General features: G+C 44.4%; 1 protein-coding gene across 1 annotated transcript in view; it reads left to right on the top strand.

Annotated features, from left to right (window-relative positions):
- foxp1b (forkhead box P1b) overlaps positions 1-20,000 on the top strand; it is a 108,947-nt gene that overhangs the window by 57,915 nt on the left and 31,032 nt on the right. Inside the window, exons 4-6 of the mRNA XM_030776361.1 lie at positions 10,598-10,735; positions 11,243-11,332; positions 15,723-15,867. Of these exons, the coding sequence (XP_030632221.1) occupies positions 10,598-10,735; positions 11,243-11,332; positions 15,723-15,867 (373 nt within the window). The remainder of the gene's footprint in view (positions 1-10,597; positions 10,736-11,242; positions 11,333-15,722; positions 15,868-20,000) is intronic.

Here is a 20,000-nt window from a genome sequence, read left to right as displayed (position 1 = left end):
TTTTACATTTCTCTGCTGTCAGTAGGTGAGCTTATGGTGGTACTCTGTAAAAGATTTCTGTAAAATATATTTATACTGTTTTTTTTTTTTTTGGTTTTTTTTTTTACGGCAGTTACCTAGGAGTTCCATTCTTAATTTCTGTAGCAGTGTGATGTAGATATACTTGTGGTAAAGATGAGAACGAATTTGTCCCGTTTCTTTGATAAACAGAGAGGGCAGTTGACGGTGGATTGGCTGTAGTGAGTTAAGACCGTAGTCAGTGCAGTTGTCAAACTGACATTAGCATAAAGGAGAGTGACATTAGCTGCAAAGGAGAGCCCTCTGCCCTTTATTTAGAACCAATGAATTTAGAACCTTCTAAAAACAAACAAACAAAAAAAAAGCTGTTTCTTTCTCAGTATTTTTCTTCAACAGCATTTTAAAACCAGTTCATCTGTTTTTCATGTTTTCATTTAGCGCCCGCTGATGATAAGCATAAGATGAGACACAGTTTGTTTGTGTGTCTGTTCTCCTTTTATAAAAGTTGTTTTCAACTGAAATGAGGAGTAGAGCTGTTTTTTCTTTTTTTTTTTTGGCCGGTGCTGTAAACAGTTCCATTGAAGCAGGACAATGCACACTGTGCTAGCAGGGGCTCCTACCCATTCTTTTTCCTCTCTCGTGCCCAGATAGCTGTGTTTACCTATCTGTTGTTTAATTAAAGCGCTTCTCCTTTCTTAGGCTTCCATTGTTTCAATGGCTCGGTCAGAACCCCTTCAGGGGTCAAAGGGTTAACAGCCGTCAACGGAGGTCTTTTTTTTTTTTGGTTTTGTTTTGTTGAGTTTTTAAAGGGGACGGGGAGGGAGGGGGGGAAAGAGGGGGGGGGGTGCTCACACAAAGCCACGGCTTCACCTGCGGCCCCCTGGCCCCGCTCCGCATCCTGCCGGGCGGCCCATTTGAATTGATTGTGTTTAGAGGTGGGGTGTGGGGCGGTTTGTGATTGGTGGAGAAGGGCGTGGTTGATTGGATAGTTTTGTATCTTGTCAGCCAAGAAGCAACCTCGTGCGTGCAATCTGTCTGTAGGCAGTGGAGCGCCGGAGACGCGGGAGCAGCAGCAGGACACACACGCGCACGCACATACACACATACACACACACACACACAGAGAGAAACGTACGCTCGTGTACACGGCGCGGACAGCCTGCCTCTCTCTCTCCCTCTCTCTCTCTCTCTCTCTCTCTCTTTCTGCGTGCGCTCTCTCGCTCCTCTCGTCTCCTCCCGGCACGGCCCAGCACTCACTGTTTACCCTGCCAGCCAAATGGAGTTTGTCAGGTTTGTCAATATGATTGATTCTGCTATTTTGCTTGCTTTTCTCATGTAAAACTTGACAATTTAATTTGTCCCGGGAATAAGAAGAAGGCTTTTGTGAGTCTTTTTGTTGGCTTTCTACCTTGTGGGATTGGTTCATTTTTATCATTCAGTTTGTAGAAGGAGGGCTCGGAACTGTAGTCTGTCGATGGGAGCACAGGCGCACGTGTGTGTGTTTGTGAGTGTGTGTGTGTGTGTGTGTGTGTGCGTGTGTGCGCGCGTGCGGGCGTGCGTGTGTGTGTGAGAGTGCCTGTGTGACTGTGAGTGTGTGTGCTGTACACCTGTGGGCTGAAAAAGACATGCAAAAGCGAAGTGTTTAGAAGTGTTTATAAGTTTGCTTTGCTTTGCGCTGTTGGTGTGTGAATTTGCCTCAAGTCTCCTCAGCCGTTTTTCACACCCTGTTTTATGACAGTTATGAGTGTTTTTAAACATGAGCAGTTTTATTCGCAGCTTTGAGTCACTGATCTTAGCACTGAATTCAACCTGTCAGACTCTCTATTTTTTAACTTAAAGCATTTAATGTCGTGGGGTCTTTTTGTGTGTGTGTGTGTGTGTTTTGTGTGTGTATATATGTGTTACTGGATTTTTAGGAATATTATTGGTGCTGTATTGTTAGTGAAGTCAAAAGCTGAATATTATGAGAAGGTTTTAATAAGTGGGATTGGTAAGCAGTGGAGTGTGTGTGTATGTGTGTGTTACAGTGTGTACGTACTGCATTGAACTGTGCATTGAATGTGTAGTTGCCAACACGACTGTGAATTTGTTAGGGACAGAAGTGATGCAGGTTCTCTCCGCTTCACACTCTCGTGCTCTCTCTCTCTCTCTCTCTCTCTCACACACACACACACATACACTGTCATAACATGCAGGAAGAGGGAGGTTCAACTTCCGTATTTGACACCATCCCTACATTGTCACTTTTAGGTACTGGAAACTGTGTGTAGACACTGTGTGTGTGTGTGTGTGTGTGTGTGTGTGTGTGTGTGTAGGAACCGTAGACTGGACAAGACGAGTGAAAGTTTTGGGCACTTTTGTGCAGGCGTATATTGATGCCGTTTAGCGTTTTGTCTTAGAGAATGCAGGGCGTCCCTTTTACTCCCTTGGAGTCTTTGTGACTTGATTTAATGCAATGCATTCCCCTTACGCTCACAGTTTACATCTGAGCTTTCGTTTTATGAGCGGTCAAATTCATATTCACAGAATCTCTGACTTTAGACTTAAGTCTGTTCTGCTCGGACATTCTCATCCTGTTTACACCGTGATCTGTTTGGCGAGTGGTGGTATTAATGAGGCAGTAAATGGAGACACAGGAGAGAGAGAGAGAGAGAGAGAGAGTAAGTAGAGGTAGTAAAGGTATCTGTCAGACAGTGTGGATAGTGAAGTCTTAACAGGCAGCGTGCTCTGTAATGCAGCACAGCTGTAGCAGGGCCCCGCGGTTTGGGGAGAGAGCCGGAGTGCAAGCTGATTGGCTTGACAGTTTGTAATCAAAGTTGATTTATTGTTCATTAGCGGTGCATTAGCCCTTTCAGACTGGGCCGTTATTTGTGCAGTGGCCTGTCAAGGCGAGAGCCTGCCAGCACCTGTCATCTCTAAAGCATGACATAGCCAAGAAGATATTAACTTCCAAACACACACACACACACACAAACACACAGACAGACAGAAACGAGTGCATCTGGGCAGCTGCCTGTGCACTCTGGGATATCCTTTACAAGCCCCTGCCACCGCTTTTGTAGTGGGGAAAGAGAGAGAGAGAGAGAAAGAGAGAGAGAGAAAGAGAGAGAGAGAGAGAGAGAGAGAGAGAGAAAGAGAAGGGGGGAAGAGTTGAGCTGTGAAACAGAGCCCTGCCAGCTGCTCACTGCTGTTGCTTCTTACCCTGTAAATTGATTTACCAAAAGAAAAAAAAAAAAAGAAAAAAAGAGAGAGAGAGAAACAAGGAAAGAAAAAGACGGAAGGAAAGAGTTGAGGAAAAGTTTGTTTTTCTGCCTAGTTTGGAGGTCTAGTTTTCATGGTGGGTTTGCATTTCTCTCAGCGGTACACCAGGTGAATAGAAGTTCTCTTGCATAAGCAGTATTGAAATGCATAGCTCAACAGATAGTTTTTTGTGATATACAGCAAAAGAGATAATGTTTTTTTTTTTGTACCCCCCCCCCCCCCCTTGCACAGCTCAACATCTGCGTGATCCCTCTGTCTGCCACACTATTTTTACATAACCACAGTACGGTTTTAGAAACTCTGTCTGTCTGTCATCCCCTTTCTGTCTGTCTGTCCGTCTGTCTGTCTGTCTGTCTGGGTTCATTCAGGATGATATCATACACCATATTCGGATATAGAAAGATGTCGATTAATCTCTGGGAATGACTTTAACCAGCTGCTGAACAAGTTCCCTCTTCATCATCCTTAATTGTTCGCATGTATGTTTTGTTTTGTTTTGTTTTTTTTTTCTTCTGTGCAATTCACAAAGGCATCATCACAAAGCTGGATATAAAAAAAGATACATAATTTGTTGGACCTTTGTCTGGTGTCATGGAAACAGGGATTAGGGTTTGTGTTGTTGGTGTAGAGAGAGAATGGAAACAGTCGCCACTGGGACGTGTCAGCTATTGTCTTTTGTTAAATTCTTATTTGAATGAGGGGGGGGGGGGATTTTTAGAGGACTACGATCTTAATTAAATCTCAACTGACTGGAATAATGCATCAGAAGACAGGCAGTGTTGCGTAACCTTGCTGAGCTGGTAAACAGTAAATCAAGAGAAACCGCATGGAGAAGACACGGGGCTTTGCTGCTGGCGATGGTGGTGTCGTGGAAGATCTGGAGTTTAGGGGAAGGTGAACTCTGGTTGGCTAGAAGGCTGTCATTGTTCGTTTGCGTGCCCACCCCTCCCCCTCCTCCACACCCCCCCCCCTCCTCGTCACCCCCACCCCCACCCCTACCCTGGCTTACATTTGTGGGGTAAGTGCCTGAAATTTGCATAAAGGGGTGGAACTTCAAAGGTCATCGAGAGTTTCACCTTGTCTTGGGAATGTGGTCGATATGAGAGAAAATCTAGCGTCTGGAATACCTTTCTTTCTCCCCCCCTTTCCCTTGTCTCTAATCACGATATGTTTTTTTTTTCTCTGTGCATACTTCTTTCGGTTCAGTTTGGGGAAAAAAAAAAAAGATCACAATCACATTATAATTCTTAGATTTCTTTTTTTTTTTCTTTTAGTGAGGTGTTGAAAATGTGTTGGATCTGGAGAGTAGACAGTTTTAGTATCAAGTGAAAGCCTGACTTTTTCCATTGTGTATCAGAGAGTCGCTGTAATGTATGTGAGTGTGTCTGAGGAAAGAGTCTTTGGGTGTATGAGTGTGTCTGTGTGTGTGTGTGTGTGAGAAGGACAGTGAGTTTGTGTGTGTTAAGGGAAGAAACGGTGAACATGCATGCATATATGTGTATGTATAGGTATGGCTATGTATATGACTGTGTGTGTGTGTGTGTGTGTGTGTGTGTGTATCAGTGTGTGTGTGTGTGTGAGAAGGACAGTGAGTTTGTGTGTGTTAGAGAAAGAAACCCTGAACATTAATGCATGTATATGTATGTATAGGTATGTGTGTGTGTGTGTGTGTGTGTGTGCATAACGCTGAGTGCTGTCTGTGCCGTGGTGTGTTGTATACCCCGGCCGGGGGGGTGGGGGGGGGGGGGGGTGTATGAGGCTGGACCCTGCCCAGCGGTGGGCACCTGCACAGGCAGCCCTGGGAGTGTGGGAACGGGACGCTTCCCCACAGCTCAGCTGTTATTGTTAGGGTGAGAAAAAAAAAAAAAAAAAACGCTTGCTCCCTGCACCCGGGCGCTTGTTTGTTTTACAGAATGTTGGCCCGGCTTTGCTGAAAACCTGTTTGTTTGTGGTTTAAAAGTTAATTAAAATGCAATCTGGAGTATTGTTTTTACAGTTGCCGTGTATGGGCTGGATTCCCCTCTGGAATATGTGTAGTAAATGGGGGGAAAATGTGTGTGTGATTATCCTGTTTATCTTAACTGTAAACGCTTTAAACACAGCTTGAGTCTGGAGGACAGAGAAAAATTAATCAAAGCCAAGCAAGACTCAGATGGCAAGCTAACTGAATGTAGCATACTGTCTAATTACACGCCTCTGTGAAAGAGTACACATAAATATAATTAATAACAAGACAAACAAAATATAAAAGTCATAGAAAGATAATAATAATAAAAATAACAATAATAATAATAATGATGATGATAATAATAACAACAACAACAACAACAATAATAATAATAATGATGATAATAATAACAATAATTAAATTAAATAAAATCATCATTATTTTTCTTTGAAATCAAAATTTGACCCGAAATTGGCAGTAGCCTTTTCAGTTAGTTTTGAAAAAGCTTGAGGTGAATTTAAGAGCAAAGCAAAAAAAAAAAAAAAAAAAAACCCAAATAGGATGAATAAATAAATAATAAAAATAATAACAATAATAATTATAAAAAAGGATAAGAAAAATCACCGTTGAAAATTTTAATAAAGCTGTCAGAGAAATGAACATTAGATTTTCCAATCTAGCTGGCGACTAATTGCATTCATGCTCCGCTAGCATACAAGGCCGGCTGTGAAATTCTCATTTCTGAGACGCGGTTCTCTGCGCGCTCCTTTTGCGGCGTTTAACGTGGAGCCGTGCATGGCTGCGGCCCCAGCGTCTGTGGATGAGGTGAAAACCCAGCCTGTACATACACACACACACACACACACACTCACACTCAGCCTGGGCCGGCCCTCTTCTCTCAAGGGCTTGCTGTTTTGGACTTTTCAATTCCATTTGATGTCTTGACAAAACAAGACGACACCAGGGAGCAGACATTAAAATTTGATATATATATATATATATATATATATTTTTTTTTTTTTAATCTCTCCTTTTTTTTTTGTACCTGATTCCCCCAACCTGCTCTTCCGTGACCGGTTTAATTCGGAAGATGGTCTGATTGAAGTTGGCCCCTTTTTTCTCGCTTCTATTCATCCTAATTGCCCCGTCACAGGGAGGGAGGCTTGTCTGGAGTTGGGCTGTGTTTGCCTGTACTCCTCTCCCCTCACTGTGACCTGTGGCTCCTGCAGGAGCACCGCTCTTCATTAAGGCTGAATGAGTGCGTTTCCAGCTCCGTCAGATGTGTGTGTGTGTGTGTGTGTGTGTGTGTGTGTGTGTGTGTGTGTGCACGCGTGCGTGTGCGTGGGTGCGTGTGTGCATGTGTGTGTGCGTGTGTGTGTGTGCGTTTGTGTGTGCGTGTGTGTGTGCACGCACGCACGCACGTTGGATGTTTCCTCATTAGAGGAGCATAGGCAGCGTGGTTCTCCAGCGTCAGGCTAAAAGAGGAGAGAGAGAGAGGGAGAGAGAGCTGGGAGGCTTTGAAAAGCAGTCCTAGGCAGGTGGCCTCTTTCTTCTGCTCCAACACTGTTCCTCTTCTCCACATCCACACTCTCTCTCTCTCTCTCTCTCTCTCTCTGTCTCTCTCTCTCTGATACTCTCAAGTATTTCACTCAGGAGCTCAATTCATCTCAATTCATCTTCACCAGAAATATCAAAATCGAATCATTTGCAGCGTAATGTACACATGTTGGGTGTATTTTTGGAAGGAAGGATTGGAAGGATATTCACATGGATAATGTGGAAAATTTGGATCCAAAGATGGCTGTGGATAATATTGTAATTTAATAATTTATTAATCAGATGGCATGTGAAATCTTGATATATTTTGTAATATTATTGCATATTTTTAGATAATATGTTTTAGACAAAAATATATATATAAATTGCCTTTCTATGTGTGTGTGCACTGCAAAAACAGCAATTTTAAAACCGTGTATCCGTGAATAAAAAAACACAGGGAATATTAATATTGTACTGTTTCTTGACGAAAAAGAGAGAGAGAGAGAGAGAGAGAGAGATGAAGTTGCATATGGAGTGGTCTGTCATCACTCTGCCTATAGTATGTGCACATATTCCAACAGTAGAGAGAGTGTGTGTGTGTGTGTGTGTGTGTGTGTGTGAGGGCAGCAGGCCTGCGCTGGTATATGGCCTACAGTCATACTGGAGTTGTGAGAGAACGTTCTAGACTCTCTCTCTCTCTTCCTTTGAGCGTTCATGCACAGGAGACACCTGGAGGCCGCCACACCTTAGCCAACTTCACAAACTCCAGCTGTTCCTGGCATGTCTAGAATGGCCTCTTTTTAGCACCACTCACTTTCTGTACAAACAAGTCTTGGCACTGTATAAATCTCCCTTTTTTTACCCCCCCCCCCCCCCCCCCCCCCCCCCTCCAAAAGCTAAAATATGTGCAACCTTGCCGCTGTTATTAATTAAAACACTCCACGTCCAGAAAACGTCCAGCCTTTCACGTCAGCCAGAGATGGGATCGGTCTTTAAATAGAAAGCGTCGCGACACATTTGCCTTAAGTGAGAATGATTCCGTAACCAGGGCGATATTTTTGACTTAAAATGCTCTCTTCCCCTCGACAGCCTCCTGTCTGAGGCACATTTTCTCTCATTCAACACAGGATTAAATGCAAGCAGTTACTGTGATCAATAGGTTAAGAAGCTTCCCCCCCCTCTCTCTCTCTCTCTCTCTCTCTCTCTGTGTGTTAATGACCTCAGTAGTACAGGCTAATAAAACATGGACAGTAACAGGATGAGTGCAGAAAAGCAGCCTGATTCTACAGCGTCCGGGGCTCTGCTAAAGAGCGCAGCAGCCCACGTCATCTCACGTCTTATTTTAAGTCTATACGACCGCCGTAAAACAGATAAATACATAATAAATAAACAAATAAATAAATAAAGGATTTAATCTGGGGGAAAGAAAAAAAAAAGAGAACGATATTCCAGTTCATAATGAAATTGTTTAACGCGTATGAAAGTATTAAAAATGATTTTTTTTTTACGCTCCTCTATTTATCTTGTGTCTAATTCAAATTAATCTGTTAATCTTAGGAGGTCTCGTAAGGATTTTAATAGACAGAAATGCCTCCCGCAACGCTGTCGCAAACTGTTTCAATCTGTGGGAATAAATAGGGCAGATAGAATGTCCTTTTTACAGTATCAGAGTGAAATGACCATCCTTATACAGCGTTTATGTCACTAATTCACAGCCAGACATAGTAACGAAGACAGAAGCATGCATCCATCATGTGTGTGTGTGTGTTTGTGTGTGTGTGTGTGTGTGTGTGTCAGGGTGGGGGTGGGGGGGGTGACTTCACTGAAGCGCTCTGCCTGCTTGACCTTCAAAATAGTTCATGAAAATTAGTGATGCTGAGAAATAAGGACATCAGTGTATAATGACTGTGAAATTAGGAACAGGGGGCTGAGAAAGAGCAGCTATGCAAATGGCAACAGAAGCCAAGCCCGGTGGACAAAAAAAAAGCCAAGATGGACTACATATCGAGACTTAATGCAAAGGACAGGAATTAATACTGCATTTTTCACCTCTCTCTCTCTCTCTAAAATACTGTCTGAGTTTTGTCCTCAGTAGGTGGTATTAACCATGCAGTAGTGTTGGGTAAATACGGTATGACGAAGTTTACAGTGTGTTTGCTGCCTGTGTTCGAACGTCCCTTTTGACACTTCTGACCTTTGTAAGTGCTGCACATTCGTTATGACCGGGTTTTGTTTTCGTTTTTTTCTTTTTTTTACCATCAGAAGAATGAATTAGGCAATACCCGTGCAGACAGAGACAGAGAGCGCCTCCGTCAAAGTACTAAACAGATTCTAAATAGCTAAATTACATTCATAGATGCATGAAAAATTCAGACGCTGTGTCATTAAACAGTGATCCCAGGATTCAATTGGGGTAACCTTGGTGAAGATAAACTGTCACCTTAATGTCATCCTGTTCCATCAGAGCCAAAGCTTTGAGCCAATGAGACGCATCGCTTAAGACTCTCTTCCCCCCCCCCCCCCCTCCAAAAAAAAAAAACACCAACACAGAGAGAGAGAGAGAGAGAGAGAGAGAGAGAGAGAGAGAGACATGTTAACGGTTGCAAATGTGAGATGCTATCAAGTTCATCTCTGTAGCTGTTTGTCACTGAAATGTCACTGAAAGGAGCTTTTAATGGTATCGCACATCATAGCTGAGAGTGGCAGCGTCCAGACACGGGTCTGGATTCAGAAAGAGACGCTGCCACACCGAGCAATTAGAGGCCCTCTCTGACAGCCGCCCGTTCCCTCTCCGCGTCACAACAAATCAACCGTCCTGACAAGTCATTCACTCACACTTTTCCTCTGTGTTTGTTAGGACTCTGTGTTATTAAGACTGCAGACCTTTAGGCCTTTGTGTATTTGTGTGTGTGTGTGTGTGTTTGTTTTTTGTTTTTTGTTTTTTTTTTTCTGCCTGTGCATTTATAAGTTCTGACTGATATTGCGTTAATGAAAGGGTTTCACCACGTGACGTTTGCAAAGCTAGCTTAAAATCTTAATTGATGTGTTTTTACTCAGTAGTTATGACCTATCATCACATTTGTGGTGATAGTTTCAGACTGTCAGTGAAAGAAAAAAAAATGAACACATAAACAACAGCTATGACGTTAGAATTAGGGCAGCATTCCACGCTAATGGGTTTTGGTGTTGTCCTGGAGTGGGCTCTCAAAGGAAAGATGCATGTGTGTGTGTGTGTGTGTGTGTGTCTGTGTGTGCGTGCATGTGAAGGTCGTGCGGCTCTCATCTGCTGTCTGCCTGGTGTAACTGGTGTCTTCTGTACTGGTGCAGGTGTTCAGATCTGCTGATCTGTTGCTATGATGACACTCCACATGATTTCTCTGGAGCCTGTTAGAGGCTGAGCGTGATGGCAGTCTCAAGTGAGAGGCTGATATTGTGCGTGTGTGTATGTGTGCGCGTGTGTGTGTGAGCGAGAGAGAGAGAGAGAGAGAGAGGACGGGGAGACAGCAACACAAGCTCTGACAACTTGTATGCAAGCTTCGGCTCTGAGGGCCTGTGTTCTCCGTCCTTTATGTCTAATATCACAGTGACTAGTGACTAGCTAGTGTCATCTGTGACACTTGAGTTTATATACGACAAGACTGTGTGTGTGTGTGTGCGCGCGCGCGCATGTGTGTGTCTGTGTGTGTGTGTGTGTGTGTTTGTTGCTCTGACAGCTCCTTTTTCCCGAAACTTACCGAAATGTAGTTAGTAAGTCAGTGTGTTCCATCCTTTATACATAGCCAGTATGAGCTGTAACATTCTCCTTTGTTTTGTGTGTGTGTGTGTGTTTAGGTTCCTGTGTCAGTGGCTATGATGACACCCCAGGTGATAACTCCCCAGCAAATGCAGCAGATTCTCCAGCAGCAGGTCCTGAGCCCTCAGCAGCTCCAGCTCCTACTACAGCAACAGCAAGCACTCATGTTACAGCAGGTAACGTGTGCGCACACACACGCACACACACACACACACACACACACACACAAACACGCGCATGTACACACACACGCACACAACACACACACACACACACAAACACGCGCACACACACACACGTACATACACACATACATGCACAGACATACACGCGCGCACACACACACACAGACATACACGCACACACACACACACACACACACACGTACATACACACGCACACACATATACACACTCAGACACTACACAACTGTGAACCGTACAATAGTATACGATAGTCACATATGTATGACAAGCTTTGCAACATGCCACCAGAAAGTTACAAAAACCATACATAAATGTTTTTATAGGTTTTCAACGATTTTCATTTCCAGTCTAAGCAAAATTTTTTTTTATTTTTGTATAGAACATGAGATTTAGGGTTGCCTTTTTGTTAAAAAAAAAAAAAGTTGTGTCTCTGTGTTAAATAGCTGATAGATGATGTTTTAATTGTCTTTTCTGCAGCAGCAGCTCCAGGAATTCTATAAGAAACAGCAAGAGCAACTTCATCTTCAATTGCTCCAGCAGCAGCATGCTGGCAAACAGAACAAAGAGGTATGGACACACACACACACACACACACACACAAATTGCTGTTATTATGAACAGGGAATAATGAAAGAATTATTGATGACTGTCAAACATATGTTTCCCACTTACCTACAAAAGAAAAATGTCTGATCTCCTCTTATACTGATCAAAAACACAAACAGATAAATATGTTTCTCCTCAAGAGAATATACACATGCTTTCTGTCAGCTGTCGTTCATATAAATAGCTTTTTTTTCTCAAATGGAATTTACAGAGCATGTGTGTGGAAGGTACGTGTGTGTGTGTGTGTGTGTGTGTGTGTGTGAGAGAGAGAGAGAGAGAGAGAGAGTGTAGGTTTGTGTGTTTCTGGGAAAGAGAAAGGAAAGAACTATTGGCCAGCGTCAAACGTCTGTTTCTCACTTACGTACAAAAGAAAAAAAAAATAAACAGCATTTGATTAGTATGGCTCTCTCTATATTGGTACATAAACCAACAGAAAAAGATGAATTTGTTTCCCTTTGAGAGAATATACACATGTTCTGTCAGCTGTCTTTGAAATAAATAGCTGTGTTTTTTTTTGTTTTTTTTTTTTTGTTTTTTTTTTTCTCAAATGGAAATATGCAGACTCTCTCTTTAACCAGCAGATTGAAAAAAAAGGGGAAAAAAAAGGGTCAAAAGAAAAAGCAGAAATGTGTGGCGTGCAAATCTGCCACACTCGTCTGATAATTAACATGGAAATGGAAGAGGGAGAACAGATTTGTCATTTGCAGATATCAGCGAAGGGAGAGCTCCCAGCTTTGTTGCTTCTTCCTCGTGTTTTTTTTTTTTTTTTTTTTTTTAATTTCTTTCCTCCTTTTCATCCCTTCTTACTCTCTCAACCGCCCCCCCCCCCACCCCCCACCCCACCCAACTCCCTTTCCTCTCGTTGATAGGGTTTGGTTTCATCACTGGTGAGAGTTTGTGTTTGCGCGTTAGTGATTCGTGGATACAGGCATCGCTTTGGATACAGATGTGATTATAGTTAGGTCAATAAAAGTTTGTGAATTTTCACTTTTCTTCCCCTGTGAGAATCATGTTACGCAGAGAGAGAGAGAGAGACAGAGAGAGAGAGAAAGAGAAAGCATATAAATAAGCCTAATGTTAAAACACGCACGTACACACATAATACGCTTTGTTCACGCATACACTGACTTCAAAGTCCCAGCTTACTAATTAATGAACAGGGGACTGGAGCTTGGACAAGTGGTTGTGGGATGTTCTTATACCTCAGTTTGACAGGAGCTGCTCTCCTCTGTCTGACACACGGGGCTACCGCTCAGTTAACGTGCATGTAAACAGCACCAGAGAGAGTCGCAGAGAAGAGAAGAGCAGGGGAGGTGGTGTTAGGGTCCAAAAGGAGGTCCAATTGATCAGCTGAATGGCTTTCAAAAAAAAAAAAAAAAACGAAAAAAAGAAAGAAAGAAAGAAAGAAAAAAAACCACTTTTGAAGTGTGTAGTTCTGTATGATCACAGGAAATGGATGCTCTCTCAAGAGACTCTTCTCCTCTGCTTATCTTTTGCCCCCCCCCCCTTTCTCTCTGTCTCTCTCTCTCTCTCTCCCTCTCCCTCTCTCTCTCTCTCTCTCCCTCTCCCTCTCTCTCTCTCTCTCTCTCTCTCTCCCTCCCTCTTTCTCTCTCTCTCTCTCTCCCTCTCCCTCCCTCTCTCTCTCTCTCTCTCTCTCTCACTCCCTCTTTCTCTCTCTCTCTCTCTCCCTCTCCCTCTCCCTCTCTCTCTCTCTCTCTCTCTCTCTCCCTCCCTCTTTCTCTCTCTCTCTCTCTCCCTCTCCCTCCCTCTCTCTCTCTCTCTCTCTCTCACTCCTCTCTGTCTCTCTCTCTCTCCCTCTCCCTCCCTCTCTCTCTCTCTCTCTCCCTCTCTCTCAGCCATCTAACGGGGGACTAAGAAAAACGCAGCGACTCCCCCACGGATCACAGACAATAACCCCCCGTTGTTGCTTTGTACCTCTTTTATTTTAAAGACATCAAAATTTGGTTGTTTTTTTTTCTCTTCCCAAAGATCTTATATTTGAAGCTTGACAATAAAGAACTGCCAGCCTCACTCTTTATCATTTGTCAAAAGCTCAAAGTTCCCTCACTACCCCCCCCCTCCCCCCCACCCGCGTGCCGATTCACGTTAACCTCTCGTTCTCTCCGCTGGGCCAACGTTTGAATGTGCCAGTGCACTCACGCATGGGGGGTGGGGGGCTGATTCACACAGGCCTAAATCAGAAACAGCAAACCGCAGAGGGAAAAATTTAAAGTACCCTGTGCTTTTTCCTCCATGTTTAAATAGACAGTTCTGTCTGTCTGTTGAGTTCTGATGAAAGATAGGGTTCAGTGTTTGAGTTGTGTTCTCTCTATGTATTGCACTGTAGAAACGTGGAGATTTTGTCCCGTTGAGAACACGGCCTGTGAGATGACTGGGTCCAGGGTTCAGAAGACAACAGACTGTTACTTTAAAGACTTAATGACCGGGTTAAAGTGCTTCTAGAGATTGTGTGCACGTTTTGTACAGGGCGTGTAATTATCAGTGTCTTATAATACTCCATATGATAAAGAGGTGTCATCATTTTGATCATCTCTGACGTTACTGAGATCTCAGTACACGTGCGATGACATCAGACCCCTGCTCCGATGTCATTTCTCGTCGAATATATTCTGATATAGATTTGTCTTTTTTTTTTTTGTGACAACGGCATGAAGTTATAGCTGTATGGCTCCATCCGCCGTAAAGGGCCTGTCACAGTCATGAGACTCACATTAGGGGTGAGAGGATTGAAGCTGTGTTTAGAGAGAAGCAGTGAAGAATATGTCTGTGGAGGGGAAGCCTGGAAGACATGTGTGAGTAAGAGAGAGAGAGTACATTAAAAGTGCACTAAAAAGAGCTAGAGAAAGAGAGAGGGTGAGGTACAAACCAAATGGGGAGAGAGAGGGGGAGGGTTGGGGGGGGGGGGGGAGGGAGGGACGGACGCGGAGTTTTATCTGTCTGTGTCAGCTCTGTGCAGGGCCAGTGAGGGTTGACCTGTTGGCAGTCGTGCTGCGGGACCTTTTGTGTGCGTGCGTGTGCGTATGTGTGTGTGTGTGTGTGTGTGTGTGTCTGTTGAACGGGGAGGAGTAAACAGAGCGGTATATCCTGTGTTTGGGGAGTGAGTGTGGTACACAGCTTGGCAGGGCCATTTGCTTTTAATGCCCCCACCCCGGACCCCTCTCTCATGCTTTTAAAATGAGCTAATGTCCTATCGACTCAGACTGCTTACCTCCAGTCATCCTTCCCCAAACTGCGTGTGTGTGTGTGTGTGTGTGTGTGTGTGTGTGTGTGTGTTTTCATGAGTATGTGTGGTAGTTGTTTTGCCGTCCATACCGACAGATGAAGTCATAAACAGGCGTGCTAGCCGAGAGAGCGAGGTTAATGTGGGGGTTAAACACTACACTCCAGTCCTCTTATCTTCACAGCATCCCACATTTGTTTTGATTGAGGGAAGATTGGGGATATTAGATAATTTCCTCCGATTTATTGTTTCTGACTATCACAGCATTTTCTTTCCCTCCCTCCCCTTTCATCACCCTTTCTCCTTCCCTTTTTTTTTCCGTCTTCTCTCTGGGCTCTTCCTATTCTCTCTCTCTCTCTCCCTCTCTCTCCCTCTCTGTCTCTCTCTCTCTCTCTCTCTCTCTCTCTCTCTCTCTCTCTCCCCCTCCCTGATTGGTTAGGGTGTGTTTTTTGGGGCCTCTCTTTCCTTTCCTCTCACACTTTATCTGAACTCCTCTCTTACCTTTTCTCCTCCTGACACTCGTTCTCCTGTGTGTCTTCACCTCCCTTTTTTTGTCTTGTCTCTCTTGGTCCTCCCCCATCCATGTCTCCTTTCCATTTTTCCCCATGTGGAAGATCTGGCCTGAGTTCTGTTTAGTGAAGATCTCCACTTTAGACTCCCTGTCCTGCTCCGGGAGCGCGGTTTGGCCGAGGGGAACAGCTCTGTTCCGCAGGCTCCACTGCTATGCCAGGGAGATATGAAATAGTGGATATGAAGCTCTTTCATTTAGTCATGCGTTTGTTTGCTGAATTATGAATGGGAGTAATTAAAATCCCGCGGTTCTGATTATGAATGATTAACTGTGTTGTTTCGTTGTTTGTCATTTGCCTTGTGCCTTCTCGTTAATTAAGAGAAGAAAAGATGTACCTGTCTTAACGAGAGAGACAGAGACAGAATCCTGCTGTTAGGGTGGATGTGTGTGGGTGCGTGTGTGTATGTGGACCTGTTTGTGTGTGCCTTTCTATTTTTTTTTTTCTGTGCTTTTGTGTGTGTTTTGTACTTTGCATTTGTCATTACAGTCTCTCTCTCTCTCTCTCTCTCTCTCTCTCTCTCTCTCTCTCTCTGCAGCAGGTGTCTGCTCAGCAGTTGGCATTCCAGCAGCAGCTCTTACAGGTCCAGCAGTTACAACAGCAGCACCTGCTCAACCTGCAGCGACAGGGTCTTCTGTCCATCCAGCCTGGACAGGGCAGCCTGCCTCTACACTCTCTCACACAGGGTGAGTCCTCACACACACACACACACACACACACACACAGGGTCTTCTGTCCATCCAGCCTGGACAGGGCAGCCTGCCTCTACACTCTCTCACACAGGGTGAGTCCTCACACACACACACACACACACACACACACACAGGGTCTTCTGTCCATCCAGCCTGAACAGGGCAGCCTGCCTCTACACTCTCTCACACAGGGTGAGTCCTCACACACACACACACACACACACACACACACACACACACACACACACACACACACATGGTCTTCTGTCCATCCAGCCCGGACAGAGCAGCCTGCCTCTACACTCTCTCACACAGGGTGAGTCCTCACACACACACACACATTCACAAGCTGTTTTGCCCAGTCAACTAGTTGAAAGCAGCTAACGTCTGCTATCTGACACACAGGTGCAGTCTACACACACACACACACACACACACACACACACAGACAAAAACCCCTACAGTTTAACCTTTCTACACATTGCTGCGTACGTCCACTCCCTCAGCTACAGGAAATGAGGTCATAAGCCCACAGTCTGAAACGGTACCTTTACACAAGATTGATTACCCAATGACATTTTACCGATCTTTAATCTTTTATAATACCCCTCATTAACAAGTTTACTTTAACCAAGCATCAACAGATCATCTCACCACCCACGCTCTCTCTCACCACTTCCCATGGTCCTCTGTGTGTGTGTGTGTGTGTGTGTGTGTGTGTCATCCCTCTGTCAGTCAGGGATGGGGGTTTTTTTTGGCCCCGTGTCAGTCTTTCCCAGCAGAGAGGAAGAGGGCTATCTGCTGTTGCCCATGAGTCTAACCCACTATACTTGATTTGTCAACTGTGGAAAAATTGCACAAGAGAATTGTGTGTGTGTGTGTATGTCAACATTTGTTGTTTTTGACTGACAGTTTTCTTTTCTCTTTATTTGTTTGATAATGTTTTCTTAAGGAGCAACTCGATTACAAAGGAGCTCTTTCATAAGGGTGGTGTTGGGGGGGGGACTATTCATTCACGGACAAAGACAAACAGTTCTGAAAAACCAGATAAGACGATAAAGGTGGAGGGAGAGAGAGTGAGAGAGACAGAGAGTGAGAGAGAGAGAGAGAGAGAGAGAGAGAGTGAGAGAGAGAGAGAGAGAGAGAGAGGGAGAGAGGGAGAGAGAGAGAGAGAGAGAGAGTGAGAGAGAGAGAGAGAGAGAGGGAGAGAGAGAGAGAGAGAGAGAGTGAGAGAGAGAGAGAGAGAGAGAGAGGGAGAGAGTGAGAGAGAGAGAGAGAGGGAGAGGTGGGTGGGCAAATATAAAGAGTGTTTGTGCAGTCACGTTATTGTTTGTTCTGGGTATGAAGGAAGACTTGCCAACAGACGAACCTCATTTTGCCTCTGGCATGGGTGGAGAGGGTGTGTGTGTGTGTGTGTGTGTATGTTGATCTGTGTTTGTGTGTGTGTGTCTTATATCTGAATGACTTTTTTCCAAATGTGTCATACACACACAAAAACCCCCTCCTATGAGCTAAGCATTACTCCTGTCCATCCAAAACACCACTTTTTACTTATCTAAAGACTCGTCAATGAGTAATCAGAAAAGTCCCAGGCGAGTGGAGTTGCATTATTCCCATTGTCCTGTTTGGGGACGTAATTAAAACATGCAGCTCGTGAATATAACAGTCATGTATTTGGCTTGAGCAGCGGCCAGAATTACAGCAGATGTAGTGTCCTTACAGCTTGTCTATGTATGAATGCTGTTCTATATGCATGTAAGGTATTTTAATGCTATAGTAATATAATAACAGTAGTAGTAATAAATGGTGTAGTGGTGGTGTGTCTGATCTGTGGCATTCTAAAGAAACGCGATTGGTTAGAATGGCAGTGTGTGAGCTGCTCTTGATGCTGATTGGTGGCTGTGGTGTGCATGGGGCAGCTGGTAGAGTACTTATCGCCGGGGCCGAGAGGTTTGGCGTCCGTTTCTCTCCATTTTCTGCTTGACTGTTTGAAGTTATTGATGACCTTTGCCTTTTCCACATGGCTACACGCTTTCACGCATCAGGAGAGCACGCTTACATCATATCCTCAACGTTCACAGAGCTCTCTCTCTCTCTCTCTCTCTCTCTCTGTATTTAACATATACATTTGCTTAATTCGAATTTTCAAAAAATAATAGTGAAAATGATTACGCAGTCCATTTATGGAACTATTCGTGTTTAAGGATTCGTTTTTTTCTATGATGTTACAGAAGTTCTACAAACTTGTGGTCTTTCTTTTTACAGCAATTCCATTTCTTTCATCATTAACGCGTTAACTCTGTGTTCCAGTCCGAAAAGTCTATTATTAATAGTGACAATGATTAAAAAGCAGGAATAACAGAATAACAAAACCTTGTAAAGAGATTAAAAGGAAACACATGTAGTTATCATTAAAACAATGTGTTAACATGGGCCGGAGTCGAACCTTCCTGGAGAACATTTGCGTTGTGATAGTTTTCTGTTGTGATCAGTTGTTTTGATATTAAAGGTTTGGACAGGGCTGGACTAAGACTGTCATAACTAACAGCATATGTGTAGGGAGATGGGGTCTCTGCCGTGAAAACACACATACACACACACATCTTAAACTTGGTCCAATAACGCCGTGCTGTCTGCAGTAAGACAGAGAAGAAGAAGAAGAAAAAGAAAAAGAGGAAGAACAGACAGAGAATGCAGGAAGAGGAGAGAAAGAGAGTGATGTATTGGGCGTGCTCGGTTTGACCGGCACAGCGGCGGCGGTGGCGGCAGCAGCAGCAGCTCTGCTATCCCAGTTGTCTTTGCCTGGTGTGTGTCTTTTCTCTCTCTCTCTCTCTCTCTCTCTCTCTCCCTGTCTCTCTGTCTCTGATTGGTTAGCGTGTAGTGTTTAGTGGCCTCTCTGGCCTCCTGGGTTGTTCAGCGCTAAAGCGAGCACTCATGGCTGGGAGAACATCAGTTAAGTTGTCCGAGAGAGGGCAATGGGATAGTGACATGACAAATTTGTGGGTAATATGAAAGCAAAGACCGCGGCGAGCCATGAAGAGTTATCCGCGTTGCAGCACATCAGGGACACCGGTGGCTAATACGCCGAAGCGTGGCAGTGATTGATTTGTCAGCCGCGCCGCGCCGGTAATAGTTCCTCCAGCATTAGGTAGGAACATGTTTTAGGCCTAAGGGGGGGGGGGGGGGGGGGGGGGACAGCAGGGAGGGGGTTGGGGGTTGGGGAGGGGGGCGCACATCAGTAGGGCCAGTGATTACAGGACTATAAACAGGGGTGCTGAAAAGGTCCCTGCCTGATGGACCAATATACTAATAGTGTTGTCACCCTGCCCCCGTGGTACTGGGTTTGTGTGAAAAAAGCAACGGAGCAGTTTTAAAGAGCCAGGTTTTTTTTTGTGTGTGTTTTTTTTTTTTTCTTTCTTACCGGGGCTATTTTTTATTCGTCGGACGATGGCTTTCAACTGATGTCATTATGAACCTTAAATCAACTTTCCGCTTGCTTGAACATGGTCACCAGGGTATGGAGGAACAAGGACAGAAAAAGGTTGAAGAATTCGGCTTGTCCTCGTCGCCGCGGTTACCTGCTGAGGTAAAATTGAGTTCCGCTGCCGGTGATCAATCAAAAGACTCAACAACATACATTTTTTAAAGTCCCGTCTGTATCTCCAAACAGTAATGAGTGGAAGAGTTGGGCTTTGAAAAATGGAAAAAGGAGAGATAAACCAATCCGGGGTGTTTTAAAACAAATGACCAAAGGGATATGAAAAGATTGTGATATTATACATCCACCACAATAATACAATGAGCTTTATCTGCTTGGTCGATACACAGCTTTTACACAAACAGAACTCAATATCGTTTTAAGGATACTTATCGCTTTATTGTATTACGGTAGCATGTGATGAGGGAAGTGTGGTCGTAAGAACAGGGTGAGAGAGAGAGAGTGAGAGGGAGTGAGAGAGAAGGAGAGAGAGGGAGTGAGAGAGAGGGAGGGAGAGATGCAGAGAGAGGTGACAGAGGGGCTCAGACAGAAGACGACAGCTCCGTCCCACTCCGTTACCCCTCTCTCATCAGACAAGTCTATCCGCCGTGGTTTCGTTTCAGTAAACAGTGATGTCGGGGTCACCAGG

This window comes from Chanos chanos, chromosome 6, assembly GCF_902362185.1.
Source record: "Chanos chanos chromosome 6, fChaCha1.1, whole genome shotgun sequence".
In the NCBI taxonomy this organism is placed as follows: domain Eukaryota; kingdom Metazoa; phylum Chordata; class Actinopteri; order Gonorynchiformes; family Chanidae; genus Chanos; species Chanos chanos.
The sequence above is the reverse complement of the archived record's forward strand: the minus strand, read 5'-3'. Positions and strand labels throughout refer to the sequence as shown.